At 38.9% G+C, this 19,651-nt stretch overlaps 1 protein-coding gene across 14 annotated transcripts in view; it reads left to right on the plus strand.

Moving 5' to 3' along the window:
- Positions 1–19,651, plus strand: part of TCF12 (transcription factor 12) — a 163,431-nt gene that overhangs the window by 134,046 nt on the left and 9,734 nt on the right. For 8 of the 14 annotated variants that reach the window (XM_018069793.2, XM_029958706.1, XM_018069794.3 and 5 more), the window contains 7 exons: positions 229–373; positions 1,887–1,951; positions 6,154–6,232; positions 10,846–10,919; positions 11,844–11,915; positions 12,644–12,850; positions 19,446–19,560. In XM_018069793.2, the coding sequence (XP_017925282.1) occupies positions 229–373; positions 1,887–1,951; positions 6,154–6,232; positions 10,846–10,919; positions 11,844–11,915; positions 12,644–12,850; positions 19,446–19,560 (757 nt within the window). The remainder of the gene's footprint in view (positions 1–228; positions 374–1,886; positions 1,952–6,153; positions 6,233–10,845; positions 10,920–11,843; positions 11,916–12,643; positions 12,851–19,445; positions 19,561–19,651) is intronic. The other 6 variants (XM_029958709.1, XM_029958707.1, XM_018069805.2 and 3 more) reach the window with 3 other exon arrangements.

Raw genomic sequence — 19,651 nt, forward strand, 5'->3', positions numbered from 1 at the left:
AAAAGCCCAGTCGTTGGAAATCTCAAACTTCGTGTATTAGATTTATGTCCTTTTAGTTATGTCTGTTGTATAAATAAAAATCTGTGGCTGTGTAGTGGTCTGTTCAGAGGATGGATGAGTCCCTTCCTTCTGTAATAAAGAAGTGGGTGTTGTATATTTGGTGTGTTAAACTATCAACATTTATTTAAGGACTACTTAATGTCTTATCCCTGTTTCTCTTCTTTCCAGAGCTATCCCCCGCATTCAGTCTCACCTACAGATATAAATGCCAGTCTTCCTCCAATGTCCAGCTTCCACCGTGGCAGTACCAGCAGTTCACCTTATGTAGCTGCCTCACACACTCCACCTGTCAATGGATCAGATAATATTCTGGGTAAAATGTTCTTCCTGACTTTTTTTTTTCCCTTTCATTTTACAAGACAATGAAATTTAGGGCTCCATGACACACAAAATTAGTGAGGTTTAAGTTATGGCCTGCTTGTAGATCAGGGGAGATTCACCACTGTGATATTTCTGTCCTCAGGATGGCTGAGGTCAGGCAAACCATTTCTCAGTCAGCTTAAGAGTACTGGTTTACTTGCTTTCCCAGGCAATCCTATGCTCAGGGATTGCATCCATCTGACCTAACAGCAGTTCTCCTTCTGTAGTTCAGTGCATGCACGTGTCCATTGAGGTAGTGCTGGTGTTAAAGGTTTCAGAGCTGCTGTGTCACCAAAGCACTGCCAGAGAAAGGCAGGAAGGCTGTTCCTTTGGGGAGCTCGATAAAGTGCATCGTAAATTCCTCCCTTAACTGTTTTAGAGATTACTGAGTAGCCAGGATGGTGGCTGGTTTAGTCTCCTCTGTGCTCACCTAGGGAGCATGAAACACAGGCTGATCAGCTGTGCCTTGCACATAGTTGCACCTTTTAAGATACTACAGTAAAAATCAAATGTCGTGGATGCCCCTTACCAGTTCGATGTGATTTGCACTTAGTTAGGGGGACTGTATTGACTTTGAGTTGGGAACATATTTTACACGAAGATCTTCAAATGGAACCCGGTTAATGAATCTGCATGGGAAATTCAGGCTGGAAAATGCAAGTTTGCCGCAAAGTTGCAACAACAAGCGTTGCGTTGTTTGGGTTTCTGACGTGAATTGCTTACATTCATGTTAAATACATTTTTTTTTCGGCTTTAGAAGTTGATAATTGGAGAAAGAGGATTTGCTTTTAAAGGATCTGTCTTCTCCAGCAAAGCAGATATTTCGGAGGATTCAGTTCCTCTCTGTGTTTCCAATTGGCAGGGCTTCAGACTTCCTCTTGGCTTAATGGTGTGTGGAGCAAAAGGGCACGCAAAGCTGCTGACATGCAACTAAGAGCAGGGATGACAGAAAGCGTGGTGGATAAGAGCTTTTCAGGGACATTTTAAAATAAAGATGAGAGTACAACACTGGGAATTAGAGCAGGGGGAGCAGGGAGGCACACAAGGAACTATTCTGTGAATTTGGCTTTAAGAATTAATTAAACATGCAGCACTTTAGTGATAACAGTTTAGAAATAAGCTGCAATAATGTAATTTCCTGATTTTGATTTTTCTTTTCACATTTCATTAAAATTAGACTGTGATCCTAGAAAATAATTTGTCTTTTTTTAACTGCTTTCACTTGTTGGTTCTTAAGTTATCACGGTGATACTGTGTTTGACTTTAAAGAGGAGACCATCTAAATGTAAATCTAATTGTTTTAATTAAATTTTTAAGTCTAATGAGAACTGATTCTATTGACACTGACTTCCTCAGAAAATCCATTTAAAAAGTGGTTGCTTAACTTTATGTGATGAATAAAATAATAAAAGTAAATAAAATTTCAGCTTTAAAAATAAGTGTTGGGTTTGCTTTCCACATTACAGGAAACAGAGGAAATGGTGCTGGAAGCTCACAGACAGGTGATGCACTTGGAAAGGCATTGGCATCTGTAAGTAGCAGTTAGAATATTCAGATCTGAAACACATATTTAGATCACTGCATCCATTATTTATGCATCATTGATTTTATAATATCAAATCAGGAGTTTCCATGTATGAACTTAAAACAATGTACTACGATACAATTTCATATACTAGAAAAATGCCTTTTTAAAAGCAAATGAAAAATGCATTTATTTGTAGAAGAGTCACTCAGATTTCCTTTTTCTTCAGGTGATCAAAAAATTTAGGGCAGATGCAGTTTAAAAAGTTGGTTAGACAAAGTAAAAGATAATCATAAAAAGTTAAGGGATTTATTTTTAATTTTTTTCTGTAGTGTTCTATTTAAAGCCAAATATTTTTAATGTTACTCTTAGAGCAGTTCCTGCCTCAAGGTTTAAAATGTTTTCTTAGTGGCCTTATAAAACTGAGAGGTTTTGAATGGTCTGTTGTATAGCTGTATTTTATGGAACAGCCTTTAAAATGTTGTATATGCGTAAATTTAAACTCTTAACTCTTGCTGGAATAATTTGAAACATGGCAATTATCTTCAGTCTGCTGTAAGCTCTGTTTCCATATGCATGCATACAGCAATTATTTTTTCATTAATACAATCAGATGTACTTTTTAGAAAAGAGTAGCAGAAATTTCAGGGTTGGGAATGGTGGCTGGGGAAGCACTTTTTTATTTCCTGTACGGAGGAAAGAGGGAGACTAAGTCTGATCTAAAGGGTAGAAATGACTCCTTTGCAGCCCTGAATGACCATTCCTGCGTTGGGTTCTGCATCCCTCACCTCATACCAGTGAATGCAAATGTGCATATCCATGCAGCTCCTGTTACCCTTGCATCCCTCAGAGGGTCATATGTTAGAAGATTACCAGATCTGATAATGTCTGTAATGTCCATATTGGGGAGGAGAACTCTGACCTGCCGGCTTTGAGGAGAAAAATGTCCCTGTTGCTTTTGGGGATTCAGCAAGTAGATAACAATTCTGGAGTCCAGAGGGCAGTTAACACTCTCTTGTTGTCTGTTTGAGACCTGTCAGAAAAGAACAGGGATCGTTTTGACTCCTAGAAATAGCAGTGCTTACATACTGCTGGCTGTTTCTCTGCAGATGTATTTGGGTGTCTGCTGTTCCGCAGCTGGAACAAAATTTTGTTGTAAGTCTGACGCACTGACCAGTTAGACCTGCAGGACTTTGTGACATTTTCCACTGCTTTCCTTTTCTAAATGGTTTTCTCGTCCCTTCAGGTATTTTTGTCCAAGTCACTAGCTGAGAAAGCCAGGCTGATGTTTTGAGGAAAAACTCTAAATATATTGCGAGTGGAAGTCAGGGCAGAAATGTTTAATCTAACTGGTGGGTGGGCCCTGGTTGTCATAGAAACTTGTTTCTGTCATCCCGTGTTGTTGCTTGGCAGGAGCAGCCAGGTCATTCCATAAATCATTTCTGTCATAGCTGATGGTGATGCATTCCATCTGCTCTATCAGTGCATGCCATAGTCTGCACACTTCAAATCCCTCGCCTCATCCATCTGCTTCCCCCGCACCACGCGCACCCCGCACACTCCTCGGGCTCCTTCAGCAGGGAGCACAGCTCGGGGCTGTGCAGAGGAGGGAGGTGGGCTCTCCTGCAGGTGAAGCTGGCACACATGAATTCTGATGGCTAGTAAATCAAGAATATTCTTCTGTTTGAACAAAGTTTTGTTCAAATACTGCAATTGTCTTGCCTTTTTTTTTTCCCCCTCTTAAGATGACACTCTGTTCCTCTCTGTTGGGATTTTAAATGCTGCCGCTGCAACTGTTGAGAGGAATTTCTAGTTCTAAAATTCTGTTGATGTACATCTGACAATAGGCCTTTCATGTGCGAAACATCAGAGGATACGACATTTGTTCTTCAGTTTAGGTATTAAAGACCATACAGAATAGTATGTGATTAAACATGTAAGGCCAGATAATACATTTGCAAAGGTTCTTTTATTTTAGGTTTAAGCCTGGATAATTGTGGTCTTAATCTCAGGGTAGGCAAGAAAGAGAATTGTACATGAAAGTATTTACACAAAGTTCCCAAAGCCCTGTGGATTATGCATTAGTTTGGATAATGAACTAGTATAGATAGAAAGAAAAGAAAATCTGGGTATTCGTGCCATTTCTAATGTGTTTCCCTGAACATTTGCCAAACAATAACCCTTTAAGATTGTGCCCATGGAGGGTTATATGGCAGGAGAAACATCTGGTTTATTTCATTGCCTAATGCCAAATCAAAACACTTGGTCTTTAATTTAGAGGAGATCAAACAGGAGGACTGTTTAACTTTGTTGATTATATCAGACCTCTTTGTGATAACTTATGTTTTGATTCCTACCTCAGCACTGGGGTAAAGGCCTTTGTACCGTCTCGGTAGTTAAATAGCCACTGGTCCCTTCACAAAAGAAAAGAAAATGTAGGGAAGTTGACTTCTAAAAGTAATTCATGAATTAAGTTTCTTTGTTGCTTTAGACTCAATAACATTAACATAACAAAGCCTAACTGAAATGTACACTGTAGTGTTTAAAAAATTGGACTAACAGCTCTGAGGTTTGGCTCTGCAGGCTCTCAATTGTGCAGCTTTTGTCTAAGAGCCTTTTCATTAGACCCTGGCATATTGGCACCCCGCTGATTGGAATGGACCATGACTGATAGGAGGAGGAGTCTCATTTGTTGCAGTAAAATGAGTCATGTTACCGTTTAAGCCTGGCAGAAGGTGTCAGGGTTGTTCATCATTGGTCATTTAACAGCACAGCGGCCAGGGACTGCATGAGAATGAATTCTGACCCATGTTTTAGTCGTGGCTTTGCTAGACTAGAGATTTTCCCTCTTAAAAAGTACAGCAAAATAAAACTGGCAGGTAGAGTGGTGGAAAACAAGCAGTTTGCTTTGAAGCTTCATGGCCTTTCTTTGATGTTATTTTAATTTTCTGTATCTTATCTGTCTAGAACTCTCTACAGTTCTTATACTGACACCCAAGACTTATTTTTATACTGATGTACAATGCATGAATTTCCTCCAGTAGTCTGAGGTAGTTTGTTCTTCTAAATATATTTTCTTTCTAGCATGTATGAAAAGGAGGAGGCATTTCCATTAGGGAACCGATGGTCTTTTCTAATGGAAAAGTAGGATAGACCAGGAAGGAGCATGTGGTCTATCAAGTCCTGGTTTTGTCAGTTCAAAAAATACAATATGGAACTTAATGAAGTCCCAGTTTATTGTCAGCTAAATGCTGAAATGTCATATTGTCTGTGTGAAGAGACATCAACCACACTGCCAGTGAAGATTTTTTTGACTGCCATCTGATGACTAACAAATCCTGGTCTCTGCTCAAGTAAAACAGGTTTGAACCGATGACCTATAAAAATATGTTCTGAAGCCCACAGTCAGCCTCTAAATCTATTCAATTCCCTTCATAAAATGAATTTTCCCAGGGTCTTGGGATTTTAATTTTTGATTAAAGCTTTTAAGCATTATGTCTTTTGCGTTTTAAGCATTATGTCTTTTGCGTTTATCAATAGTTTTTAATTTCATTAATAGCAGGGAAAGAATTGTTGTAAGTTGAAGGTTAGTATCTCAAGGGGCCAACTGATCCAGAAATAAGAGAGAAACGTTACAATACATGTAGCATGCTGCAATACATTGCAAAAGGAACAGAATTTTAGGTGGTTTTTTGTTTGGTGGGTACCAATAAAAAGAATTTGAACGGTTTCTTGATATTTTCTCTTGTGAAAGATTAATTTTTAGAAGATAACATGTGTTGACTGCTAAAATCTTTTCTCTCTCTAAAGTTTAGGAAGTCATTATTCATTGGCATTTTCCTGAAGGTTTGTTTGATATAATTAATTATCTGTGTACTGTGAACTCTTACTTATATCATTCCCCTTCAGTGACAGAAAGGCTGTAATTTCTGCTGCTGTTGAATTAGAAGGAAGGTCACTTATACTTGTGTCCCTATCAAATACAGGCTGTGCTTATTTGGACAGCTGCTTGAAAATGAAAGTTCTCTGGACAGTTTTAGAGCCTTGAGTGTAATAAAGCAGAGCTGTGATTGAAGGATCAAACTGGGTTTTTTGTTGATCCAGAACCGAGAGTGACAATTAAAGCATGAAAAGGAATCCTAAAAGTGCTTTTCCCCCCCATATATTATAACATATACTAATAAACAGTCTCTTTTGTCTGTTGTCAGATTTATTCTCCTGATCATACCAGCAGTAGTTTTCCATCAAATCCATCAACACCAGTTGGATCACCATCGCCTCTTACAGGTACAGACCAGTCATTTGCCAGTAACTTGTTTGTTGTTTTGCAGACGTCCTGTTTGGAATCACAGTGAAATCAGCACTAGCTGCCTTGCATAATTACTTGTATATTTTGTTTATTTTTCCATTGTACTAAACTGAGATTTATAAATCCAGATTCTGAAATATATTTTGTTATGGGCATTCACTTAAATCCTGGCAACTGGCTTTGAAAATTAGCATCTTAAAATAATGTTTGAAAGCATTGACTGACCATATACCATCACAGCTGTAAAGATATCTGTGCAGATCTGCACTGTTTGGGAGGAATAAGAGTGATTTGATTGGGTTGTTTTTCTCTTTTAAAGCTATATGTTAAAACTCTGCGGCAGCTCTCGGTGACAAACACAGCAGATGTGTGTTCCCTCTAATGAAAATATAGTAGGCTATGAGACTCTCCAATTTTTCCACAAGATAGCTTTTCATTCATATCTTTCATGAATGCTTTCATTCTATGGGAGAAGAATTTCTGGCATTTTTCAAAATAAATGCCCTGTGTTGCAGCCACCTCTGTCACCTGTGCTTTGTGTGTTTGGAGAGCGAATGTGGGAAGCAGCATTCCAGTGTGGAGATGAACTGTGGGCAGCTGCCTACAGCTATTAGTGGGTAGTGCAGCTTTCACAGACACTGTGGCCTCAGCTGTCTAGTAAAAGTTGAACAGCTGTTCTCCATATAGAGAGGGCTGTGAAAGCTCCATTGACTTAAATTTGTTGTTTAACAAAGAACTAGAATTACAAGCAAGATGATGTAACTTTAACCCTGTTCTTTCCCATAGTGCAATTTGTTAAATTATTTAACGTGTATACAACAGTCTGTTTCCCCATTCTCTGCTGTTTAATATATCCCTGCAGGCTTCTGGCCATTGGTCACCTCTTTGCAAGGGTGTTTTGCTTTTTATAAAACAATAACATTAACTTAAAGGGAAGAGGGTACAGAATGAGCTTAGCTGAACACTTTTGTAATTTGGGTGAATAAATTAGTAGAGGTATTACATGCAAAATGCAGTCACAATCATATGGATGGGAATATGGATATTTATATATGCAATGTCACTCAAAAGTTTCATAATTCATACTTCACTCCTGTTTAATGGACACTGTTCTGGTTTTCTGTGGACATAATGGATTAATGAATATCTGACATGGCTTACCTGAGCAGCTGCTTTGGGCATTTCTTTTCTATTACTGAATAATCCATGTTGAATTGAGTAATGATGGGATTAATGGGATTTTTGATTTAGTGATTACAGTTGACAAAAAACGTTTTGCCTATTCTGTTGTACTGAAAAGGCAGATCAGACCAGAAAATTATTATTATTTTCTTTTTAACATCAAAGCAAATACTGAAAATATTTTATGGCTGGAAGAAATAAGTTCTGACATTTAAAAGTATTTAAAATTTTAAAGATCCCAAAGGGTTTTTTTTCCAAGAGTTCCCTGATTAGATACCACACCTCATTTGGTAAACATGAAAGCACTAGCTGATTTCTGGGTTTAGAATACAAATTTGAGGTCCCTAAAATCAGTGTTTTCCCTTTGCTGTTTTTACCTTTGCCTGTTGCAACCTGTGTCAAATGTGAAACTCTCCAAAATTCACACTTTGATTTGTGTTCCTTATTCTGGATTCTGATGGCTAAGACAATAGTAGATATAAGCAAATAATGCTGAAATCCTTCTCAGGCTCAAACTTAGCATCTGCTTCACATTTATACCCTCCCACCCCCTTTAATTTCAGTGATATAGAATTTATCAAGCCTGTGGTAAATTGCTCCAGTAGTTAATTACCTTCATTTATGAATCTGGACTTTTATCTTTATTCCCAGATGAGTCACTAAGAACACAGTGAAGCACAATGTGAAGTAATTACTACTGCATTTATTGCTATTTATACTCCTGGTAGCCATTTTCCGTCTTGACCCAAAAAGTTATTGCAGATAAAACAAATGCTTTATGTGTACTAAAATGATATATTTTGGAACATTTTAGCCTTCATTGTCACTTTCCCCTTTTGCAGTCAGGTATTTGTTTAGTTGGCATTCTTAGTATTGCAGATTTGACTACGTCATAATTTAGCCATCCTTTAATTGTAAATTACAGTAGGAGTGCTCTGTTTACCAGGGAAAGCACTGAGAGACAGGAACATCAGGAGATGTTGGGGTTCATGATCCTGTGACTGAACTGTTGGGCTGTTGGGTTGCTGAATGAGGATTAATGACATAGTTAAGTAAAAGCTTGAAGAACAACTTGATGAAAACCCCCAAGTATTATGAGACAATAGTGTGTCTCTCATCTTCCCTGCCCTCATTTAATTTCTAATTTTACATAAACATGCCCAGAGCTGAGCTCCTTGCATAGTTTTAATGCTTGTATGTGTATACATATGTGAAGTTTATATAGGGATCTGAATGGTGGGAGCCTTGGTATTTTAAGAATCCTTCTCCCAGGATCAGAGGTATTCAGAAGGGTTTGGTGGGTTCTGAGGATGCAAAGCCAGCCCTCTGTGGCTCTCAGTATGTGTTTGAAAGGGGAGCCAGAGGATTAGTGTTGGGGAGACTCAGAGTGGGAACAATACTACAGTGATTGCTGTCGGTGACCCCTGTAAATCCTAACACTTGCCTGGCTTATTTGTGTTTTTCATGCTGCTATGTTGGTGCTGCACTAAAAGCTGCAGTTGTTAATTGCAGGGCTCGTGGTGCCAGGATGCTTTTTAACATAATTGGTGGATTTCATGCACAAACTTCTAGGAGGGGGAGTGGAATGAGGCAAGCAGGAAATCGGTGCCATCTGGCAACCTGCGCAGACAGGGAGGCCCAGTGCCACAGTGCCACAGTGCCACCGCTCGGAAAGAGCCCCGCCGGGCCGAGGTGTGGCTGCAAACCGCAGGTTGCACTTGGGCTGGGCCTCGGAGAGGAGGAGTTGGTTATTCCCTCCCCTCTTTGCCTTTTGGCTCACAGTCCCACTCGGAGTTTTGTTCTGCTGCAGAAACAGCCCCTGCTTCCATGTGGGAAACCCAAAGGAAGGTGTCTGGCGAGGGGCACAGGCTCTCTGTGTGTTTGCTCTCCGATGCCCAGGTGCCGGCCTGCAGGAAGCAGCACACTCAGCTGTGTCCCAGTGAGAGCTCCTGCCCACCCTCTTGTCTCTAAAAATGGACTTTTGACTAGATAAAAACTTACGTTTTGCTGAGCCAAAATACTCTCAGGTTGTTTCATTAATGCTTTGCAAAATAACTGGGACTCCAAACGTAATTCCCAAGTTCAGGAATGAAAATAATGCAGAAGGAGACTACAGATCCAGACCCAGAATAACTGTGTGAAGTGAAAATTGGTAATTATAAACTTACTCACTGAACTCCTTATGTTTTAAAAGAGAATTCCAGCACAATTATGGCAGCTCTGGACTTTTATGGAATAGGAGATTTTTATTATTATTTTTTAATTAGAAATGAAATATTTAGGTATTTTAATAGCTATGCAAGCTGTTCTCTTTTTGTTAAATAAAACCTTGTCTTTAAAAGGTAACTACTTGCAGCTCTCTGAACAAAGGAACTGTAATGTTATTAAAGCTTTTCCCAGTTTTCCAGACGTACAGCCCTGGCTGTTATTGAAAGAACAAGCCCACAGGCTCTTCCTTTAATGAGCTGCTTTGGATTGTATGTCCATAATTTATTAATGTAATTGCTTTATTATTACATTTGTATGGCTGAAAGGAAGCTGTCTCTAATGGCCATAGAATTTCATGTAGTATCTTTATAAAAGATGCATTATTAGTTGGTGAGAAAAATGCATGTTGTACTACTTCATGCTTTGTGTTAAAAGTACTGCTTTATTAGTTATTGCATTTCACATCTAATTATTTTTAAAATTTACATGGTAATTAGGTATATTTATGTCAGACTAGAATGGATATGTATTTGAATTTGCAGTGTATAGGTAATATGGATTTAATTGTTGATTTGTTGCACAATCAATGACTTTAAGCTGCTGTTCTACTTTAAATGTATCTGAAATAACAAATGAGAATAACTTAGGTGTATTTTTACTCTTCTAAACTTGGAATGCATTATCATCTAAAATGGTGTAGTGTAGAACTAGACAAGATAAAGGAAGCTTTTAGATCTAGTTTTAAATTTTCTTGTTTAGTAGACAGGTGTCATAAAAATGGTTTTCCAGTTATCCTTAATTTGGTGTGTATTTGATCTCTCTAAATATGTTTGCTGTTTATCTTAACACTGTTAAAGATACACCTACATGTAGTGAACAGAATTCAGCAGGTGACACAGGGAGAAGGCAGGTATTTCAGGTACAGGGTGTGGGTGCTTAGTCCACGTTTTTAATGTTGAAGTACTTGGAAGGTGTCACTGCTTTGTCCTTGACAGTGTGTCTGTCCAACCCTACAGATGCCAGGATATGAAAATTATCTCTCAGTAAGGCAGAATGAAGGAATTTGTCCTCCTTTGTATACCCATATGCCAGCTTACCTTTATGCAGAATATGTTGGGTTTAATTATGTTGAGATCCACTGTGCCTCTGCTTCCCACTTCTGCTGTGTGAACCTGTGCACTAACCTAGACAATTTTGGCAGGTGCCAGTCAGTGGTCCAGGAGTGGAGGACAAGCCCCCTCATCTCCCAACTATGAAAACTCTCTACACTCCTTGGTAAGAATTGTTGAAAGCAACATAGTACTTTTTGCTTAAGAGTTGAAGGCTTGGTTTTGTATAAATCCTGCATATCATTAAAGGAAACAGTAGGATAGCATTACAAATGAATTCTTTGCTAACAAATGGCCTGTTCAGTTGAACAATATAAGACGTGCAGGGTGTGTCTTTCACCATCTGTTCCTTGGGCATCAGGCTTCTGTGCTGAGGACAGCTGGTGCTAAAGCGCTGTTATGAGATTCTGGTACCTTTTCACAAATCCATAGCTAATTCTTATCTAAAGTTCAGTCTGGAGAAAGATAAAGACTTCATGCCTCCGCATTTGCTTGTCCTTCCCTCTCTCTCCCTCAAATGGTTGTCTCTCGGGCTTGTTTGCATTACATCGTTATTAAAATATTAATACATTTTATTTGCAATTATTGTTTGTTATTGAGGAATGTTCATTCATTAATAAAACATCTTACAGAAAAACACACAGGCAGTAATCTGCAGCATTGTAAATTTTCTTCTTTTGAGGATTCAGCAGAGGATTTAAGTTACTGACTTCCTACTTACATTTATGATACAGCATCGGGAAGGAAAGGGGGAAAATTTGAGGGAAGGTTTTGATTACCTGTTTAATATTTCTAGTTTCCACAGATGTAATTTCTTTTTTTCTGTCTAACAAGAATAAAACATAAGTTAAATCAGATTTCTTTTCTTCAGTATTTTTGCAATTAAATATAATTGTTATATACATCTTACAATCCTAGCATAACTGCAGTGTTAAATATTAGCCTTTTCTTATCTTAATATAATCAGATCTCTGTTGCATTAACTTGACTAACAATTTATTGCTGACATGCACATCAGCTGTTTCCTCACCTCTTTTTTGAATTAATCTTAACCTGTGCTTTGCTTCCTGTTCTGTCTTGACTTTGCCAGAAAAATCGAGTTGAACAGCAACTTCACGAGCATTTGCAAGATGCAATGTCCTTCTTAAAGGATGTCTGTGAGGTACTATTTCACTTTAGATGGTGCCTTTTTGTGTTTCAATTAACGCTTCCTTCGGATTCCCCATTAAAAACTTAAATTAGAGTAGTGTATGACCCATCTTTTTACTTCAACATCCTGCTCTTTCAGTTTCTAGAGAGCTGCAGTGTCAGAATTGGTTTTGCTTTGGAGTTGTTTTTTTTTTTGGTCTTCCTTTGAAAGGAAAGTAATTTTAAGACAAACTTTTCTACAGTAACACAAAGAACTCGCTTTTATTTCTGAAATATCAAATCCGTTTGAAGATCCATTTTAAAAAATGATAACTTAAAGTTTTGTCCAGTTCTTTTTGTAATACAGGTTCTCAAAAAGCCACTGCCTCTCTTAATTGTTTCCAAAGTGGTGAGGCTGATTTTGTGATCATTCTGGCCTGCATTAGATAGCTTATTTTGTAGCAATTCTTTTTTTCTTGTTCATGCCATGTAATAGCAGCTGAGTAGCATTAACCTTATAATAAGCTTCACTCTTAAAGCTGCCACCTATTTGTGGAATGAATGCTATCTCGAGCAAAAATCTCCGGATAATATTTTCTTTTTCCTGTTTGTTTGTAGTGCTGGTAGGTGCTCTCTGATACTATTTTGATACTACATTTCATCTTCTGCCTTTAATATCTCTGAGGTAGAATCTGTTACACCGTAAGGAGCCTGCAGCTTTATCCAGTAATGGCTGTTCCTGTCCCTCTTGCATCCCAACAGCAGTCCCGGATGGAGGATCGCTTGGACAGACTGGATGATGCCATCCATGTTCTACGAAATCACGCTGTGGGGCCTTCAACAAGCCTGTCAGGTGGCCATGGAGATATTCACAGTTTATTGGGACCATCCCACAATGGGCCAATTGGGAGCCTGAACTCCAACTATGGAGCATCCAGCCTTGTAACAGCCAACAGACAAGCAGCCATGGTAATGATGCTCTTAAACATATTTATGCAAAGCAGTTACAGCTGATGCATTTTAAGTTATCACAGAGCCTAGTGAGTTAAAACTGGGCTGTAAGACTAATATTTACCAGGAAGAAACCACTCGAGATTCCACTGGAGGAAAAGATGGCAGACAGCTTGCACCTGCTATGGGTTTCCAATTAGACTGTTGGGGTGGGGGTGGACAGAAATGAGGGAGAGGAAAAAGATGGGAAAACTTAGACTTTGGCCTGGTCAGTGGCCCATAAAATCCTGCTGTGACCATATGCAGAAAGCTGAAACTTTCTGCTGAGAGCGTTTCAGCTTATACATGCATTTTTTCCAGATGTGTAATAATTGGCAGAACCGTTTTCTCCTTGAAATGGTGAATAGGGAGATTGAATGGGAAAAGCAGTCAAGAAGGACTGAATTTCAAGTGTTCTGGTCTGGAAAAGCTGTTTATTGTAAATTGGAACTAGTCTTCAATAGCAGATGCTGGCGGAGGACTGGGAGGAAGCTGTTGGAATGTGGAACCATAGTGTGCGCAGGCTCAAAATTTAAACTTTTTTTTATAAATGAAAAGGAGTTTGAGCACAGCTGTAGTGTAAGTAACAATGGAAAGGAAACAACTTTTAGATTAATCCCCAAGAAGAGTGAAATAATTCAATCCATCTCTTTTAGTTTCTTTAAAAATGCGAACTGTTCTGAAAAAATGCAGTTGAGTTTTTTATAGATCAGAAATATGCTAAAAGCATTACACAGTAAACGAATCTATTTGTAGCATTGCTCACTTCCCTTTTTCTTCCTTTTCATTCCTCCCCTCTCAAAAATGCTTAAAGGAAAAAGAGCTTTTAAAAACATGCTTGTTTTAGTGGTGCCATGTGTTTGCATGTTTACAGCGTAATTTTAAAGACCAGTTACATGCTGTGAAATTTTCTGTTATAAAACAGATTCACAGCTGGGTACTGTGTGATCAAGGCAAAATTTCACCTATCATCAAAATAATTAGGTACCCCAATTGCTGAAGGGTTTGTATTCTATAAAACAGAATTAGTTCCAGGCTCTCCCATTCGCACGTCACACATCCATTTATATTAATTTCGGGACCACTGCAGTAAACATCAAAAAGAACCAGGGACTTTCTAGAAGCTGTGTGTGTTTGGGGGCTGTGGGGAGGGGGGACTTTCCAAATGCACATCCAACTTTAGGTTTCTATACAAGTTCACAGTTGCTTTTAGTAATGAAGGAAGTGATACATAAGTACTGTAGATTTTTTTCTTAATACTGACTGAGATTTAATATTTAAAGAATGTTGTTAAAATTCTACCATCTTCTGGGATAGACTGAAATTTAGGCATACAAAAGAAAGCTTTTTTCTCCCTGGTCTTGATGCTCTGGGGTAAAGTGAGTGACTGAAACTGCAGTGACAAACTTGTTCTCTGACTTGAGGAACCTTCCTATACTGCTCAGCCAGACACAGTCAAATGCAGATAGGGACAAAATGTATATAAAAATCTCAGTTTCTCTTTTAACTAAGCTGTGATAAATATTTTATCAACTCAGTTTACATTAAAATAGTTGAAAGCGGAAAATGACTCTCCAGAATGGACCAAGGTTCCTTGATTTTCTCAAGTTTAATGTGGTTGTGTGACTCAGATGTAATATAGACTTGATTTATCATCTAATGATTTGACTGGCAGATGTTTGTTGTCTGTTAGAAATAAACTTAGATTAGTCCAAATCAAAAAAATACTTGATTGTACATTTCATCCTCACTGGGTGAAACAAGCTTCCAGATCAGTTTTGGCTTGAAAAGTGAGTCAGCTGAAGAATTTCTTGGATTAACCTTAATTTTGTTACATCAGAATAATTGGCTGCAACAGAAGGCATCCTGTTGTGGCCTTGCCCAGTCCCCAAAGAGTGCCCTTTGACATCATTTGCAATTGCAGGAACTCAGCATGACTTAGGATGGAGTCCTGAGATAGGTCCAGAGCAGAGGTTGGCACATCTGGCTGCAGAGCAGACCGAGTGGTTATTAGTGCTGACTGCATTGCAGCAATGCCCCCAAGTATGAGGGGTAATTCTTCTGCAATAACCAATTAATTTCAAACTATTCTTCACTCTTAGGTCGGGGTATTTTTAAGTAGTAAATGTGGAAGAGCAGAGAACTTGACACAGAGCTAACTGAACTATAAAGTCTAGACTCCATCCAGGATTTAAATACTACTTTTCTTTAGATGACCTCCAGTAAATTTTAGGAAAATAATTAGTATTGGGCTAACAGTGAGAAATGTCAACATTGATAAGGGTGATTACCTATGATTACCTATTTTTGATGTTTTGTTTGACATAGGGTCAAGAAATGTTCGTTGGAATTCAGCAGTAAATGAAACTTCCTTGTTGAGGGAGTGTGGGATCTTAACACAAAACATTTTTGCTCTTAAAAAAAAAAGGAAAAAAATAAATTTAATTTCCCTTGAAGATGATGATCTTGGCAGAAGGAGCTAGGAAATGAGTAATTTAACTCCTTTTTATGTAATTAGTGTAACCAGGCATGGTTTTATTTTAACATTTGCTTAATTTTTGAGCCAGATTTATTTTACAACTCTAGTTGACTTCATTTCCTGCTTGCTCTGAATGGTCTTGTTTTCTTTTTAGCTGGGCTGGCCATTAGACTTATTCAAATAGATTTTTAATATCTCAAACTCATCAAATATTTGCTAACTGGCCTTTGAAGTTGATTTGTATTTTATTTCATGTATTATTGAAAAGTTAAGAAGTAATACTTTTTGTTCTTATTCAAGCTGCTTTTTATTTGTCATTGTAATACAATGGAAAAAGAACAGCCTGAACTGATTAAAAATAAATAAATAAAAGGCCTGGAAATTTAGTTAAGGATGAAACTCAATCCTTAAGTCACAGGGTTTTTTCAGGTATAACAGGAATCTAAGAAGACTGGTGATCTCCCTCTTTGTGCCCTGTGCCTGCTGTCGGAGAAGCACCAAAGGGCAGTTTAGGCAGCTTTGCCTACACCAACCTCTGCTCTTGCTCAAACCCTTCCAGACTGGGTGTTTCTCTACAGAGATTATGCTCCCACTGAACAACTTTGAGTTGTCTGAAGTGTAAAAATCTTGATTCCAAAGCCCTTTTCATTGTCTTAATTATGCACCCCTTAGTTAAAATGGTGTTAATGACCACAGCCAAATCGACCAGCTAGTTTGGCTTGAAAGGTGCATGTTTTAAAGACCCAGAGCAAGACTGGTATTTTTATTTTCCAGTTCTCAAAAGCTTTCATTGCCAGGTGCTCCAAATGAGTAATCAAACTGAAGTGTGAGCTGCAGAACCGATGTTAACAGGACAAAGGTTGTCCTCTCCCCACGTGTCACTCTCGGTTCTCCTACAGGCACTCGTGTGTCATCAGTGCCCATGATTTGTCTAGTTTTTATTCAGTTGCCTAAAATACTTCACTGGTTTTCTGGTTTTGGATCCCAAATGTTACCACTTAAATCAACCGAAATACATTCTACACTCCTTTTTTTTTTTTTTTTAACTTGCAATTGTGAGCGGGGCTGCAGATTGTCCTGTGTACAAGTTTTTATTGAAATGCATAAAAATTAATAACAGTTCCCCCGGTAAATTACAACTTACAGACTCGCATGAAGGGCTACTGTTGTACTTGGTTTACCGAGTTGTGGCTGCTTTGATTTGCTGTAACCCCGAATGCTGAGTTGGCATTGTGTAGAGGGAACATGCAGAGGGGAGTGATTTAAATGGGTTTGTAACAAAGGCGGTGTCTGTGCTGGTCGCTCCTCAGACTCGAACAGAGTATTTTGCCCGCACAGCCGCGAGCTCTGTGGAGCAGCCCAGCCTTCCGCTTGTCTCCCATTTTGTGTGGCTGAGGAGCCTGCGGGGTTTGCTTGCGAGGGATCATGGAAACAAGGCTGGATTAGCGCATGGGAGAATGAATTAACTCGCAGTTTGTTTGCTTATGAAATGAACTCCCGGCGTTGCAGGGGCCGTGCGGGGCCCGGGGCCGCGGCGATGGGCGGGCGGGGCGGCCGTGAGGGGACCGAGCGGGACCGGAGGGGCCCGGGGAGCGGGGCCTGCCCTGGAGCGGTGCCCCTGGGGCCGGACCTTGGCGCTGGGGAAGCGTTTGACTCAGAATTGCTTATAAATAACGGCGATAAAACATGTCGGGAGCTCGTTTGTTGCGAGGCCGCGGAGCTGAGGGGCTCAGACGCCTTTCAGAAGACTTAAAGGAAGCCCGAGGTTGCTCCATTGAAATGCAGATGGGGACAGCCCTTGTTCTGTGAGTCCGGGGGAAGGAAAGCAAACTAAATTTTCCGAACTCGATACTTACAAGATACTAAAGACCCAATTTGCTACCTCGAAGCAGTCACCGATCAGTTGTGCCTATAGAAAACAGCTGTTGGCCTCTGCGACTTTCAGCGAGTCTTTTTGATTTGGGTTTTTTTGTTTGCCAGTTTGGATTTTCTAGTGTATCATGGATCAGAGATAAAAATCATTGTTATGGTCAGTTTTGTAACGTTTTATCTCTTTAAGATTTCTGTATTAATCTTGTTAATCTGAATTGTATGTCTGTCTTGGTTTCAAAGGACTGGAACATGGACTTGCATTCAGTTGTTATTTCTAATCTATTTTCTGTCTTTGTCAGAACTGATTTGCTAATCTATCGCCTTTAGATTAGCTCTAGATTTAAAAGTTGCCAGGGTTCTGGCAGCTGTTATGTTTGTACATAGCTTTAAGAAATTTTTGCCTTTTTTAAGAAGTAGACTTCAGAACAAACCTGACCCTGAAGCGATTAATAGTCTGTAGCTTGAATAAAAGCACCCTCAAGTGTTAGGACTAAGCATGACCAGAAGAATAAAATAAAACATACAACCTGCAGGGCAGAATTAGGGGAAGACTCGTTTTTGAAAGTTCGGTGTGGAGAATGAGCTTGACGTTCCCGTGTTAAAGAGTTTTGTCTTTCAGGCTGAAAGACCTGAGCTCTGCTCCTTCCTCCCAGCGAGTTCATGGCTCTCAGGAGCCGGGATAACTGTATCCAGAGTAGAACTTCTCACAAACAAAGCCTATTACACGCAAAGGAAGATAAAATATACTTGAAATAGCAACAGATATTCCACAGAATACAAGAGGAGATTTTCTGCAGAACAATAGATACAAATAGCAGCCCGGAATGACCTAATATTAGTTGTGGGCTGTCGGGGGGGTTCCCCCCTTTCCTTTTTTGTTCCTGTGCATTAGCTTACAGGAACAAGTGTATATTAAACAAAGGATAAACTTGCATAAGGGTATTTATCTCTCTCTGGGTAAAACCCATACTAAGACATGAAAGGTAAAAGCTGCATTAATTACTCAAGAGGGATTCAAAGCTCAGCAGTTTACTAGGATTGAAGGATTTATTGAAAAACAGTGGTTCTCATGTGTAACTCCAGGCAATAAACCTATTTAATTAAAGGCTTAATCTTCTAGTTGACATGTTTGCTACTGTTCCAATAAAAAGCTTCATCTGTAGCCAATTTTTGTAACTATACAAATAATAGTAGAATCCCTCATCTTTGTTCAGTTTTTTAACTGTTTAATTGTATTATATTGGTTATAGTATAAATATTTAAGGACTTTTGTGTCTTTAGGAATCAAAAGCTTTAAATAGTCTGTGTTCCAAATCATTTAACTACATGCAGTGTGTCTTTACCTCTTTCTCAAACAAAAAATATTTTTTTAATAGAAGTTGATAACAGTATTCTGTATTGAGCAGCAGTTTTTTAACAAATTGCCTCTTCAAGTTAGGTATGCACACTCATGGCTGTCTTACATAAGTACCATTAATTCAAGTTATGCAAAATTAGAATTTTTCAAGACTCTTCATCTCAATGCTTGCTGCTCAAATTTATTATGAAGGAGCAGATTAGGAAATAGGTGGTAAGAGCAGTTAGATGCCTGGATTATTTTTGTATGATAGGATTCTGTAATGGGACCAAACTAAATGTGTTTAGCTGAGAAAGTAGGAAAATGAGAGAGAGAATTATTGAAGTGAATAAAATAATGTTTTTATATTAGATCCAGTATTTTCTTAATCCTGTTTCAGCAAACAAGAAGTGATGCTATTGATATGTTTAATGAGTGTACGTGTGTCTTTATCTGTATCCATGAGTGTAGGGCAGCATATGCATCTTTCACATGGGGTGAAGACTATTATTCCCCATACTTTTCTTTTAAGGATCAAAATATAAGTACTTGCAAGCAGAAGTTAATCAGATCTTCAAGCCCTCAGGTGTAAAGCAGGGAGGAAATTCCATAATGTTCTATAGGGAAATACTGAAAAAAATTTTGGACAAGTTGCTACTTTATTTCAAACAGGTGCTGGTCACTGCTTGGGACACAGCTCAGTCCAGCAAGGGGTAAGAGGTGGTTTAGTGTAACAGCATCTTTCAACCAAGTGTTTCCTTTCCTGAGGGAGGACTTTAACTCAGGTCTCTGATCCAGCAAACACGTGAAGTCTTTTAAACTTCTATTTTTGGATTGTTTCTTTGAATCACGTCTTTAATAGAAACCTTTGCTTTGCCTTACTTTAGGTTGGGACTCACCGGGAAGAAGGTGTCAGCCTCAACAGCAACCACTCAGTTCTTCCCAGTACAGTTTCTGCTCAGAGCACAGAACTAAATCATAAAACACAAGACAGCTACAGAGGTAACTTTCCAGTCCTAAATGCTGAATAGGGTCTGCAGCAGTCCAGAGCCAGGGAGGCTGTAGATCGTGCTAAAATGGCAGCAGTGCAGGG

Source organism: Manacus vitellinus, unplaced genomic scaffold (assembly GCF_001715985.3).
Source record: "Manacus vitellinus isolate BGI_N305 unplaced genomic scaffold, ASM171598v3 scaffold_16_pilon, whole genome shotgun sequence".
Classification (NCBI taxonomy): domain Eukaryota; kingdom Metazoa; phylum Chordata; class Aves; order Passeriformes; family Pipridae; genus Manacus; species Manacus vitellinus.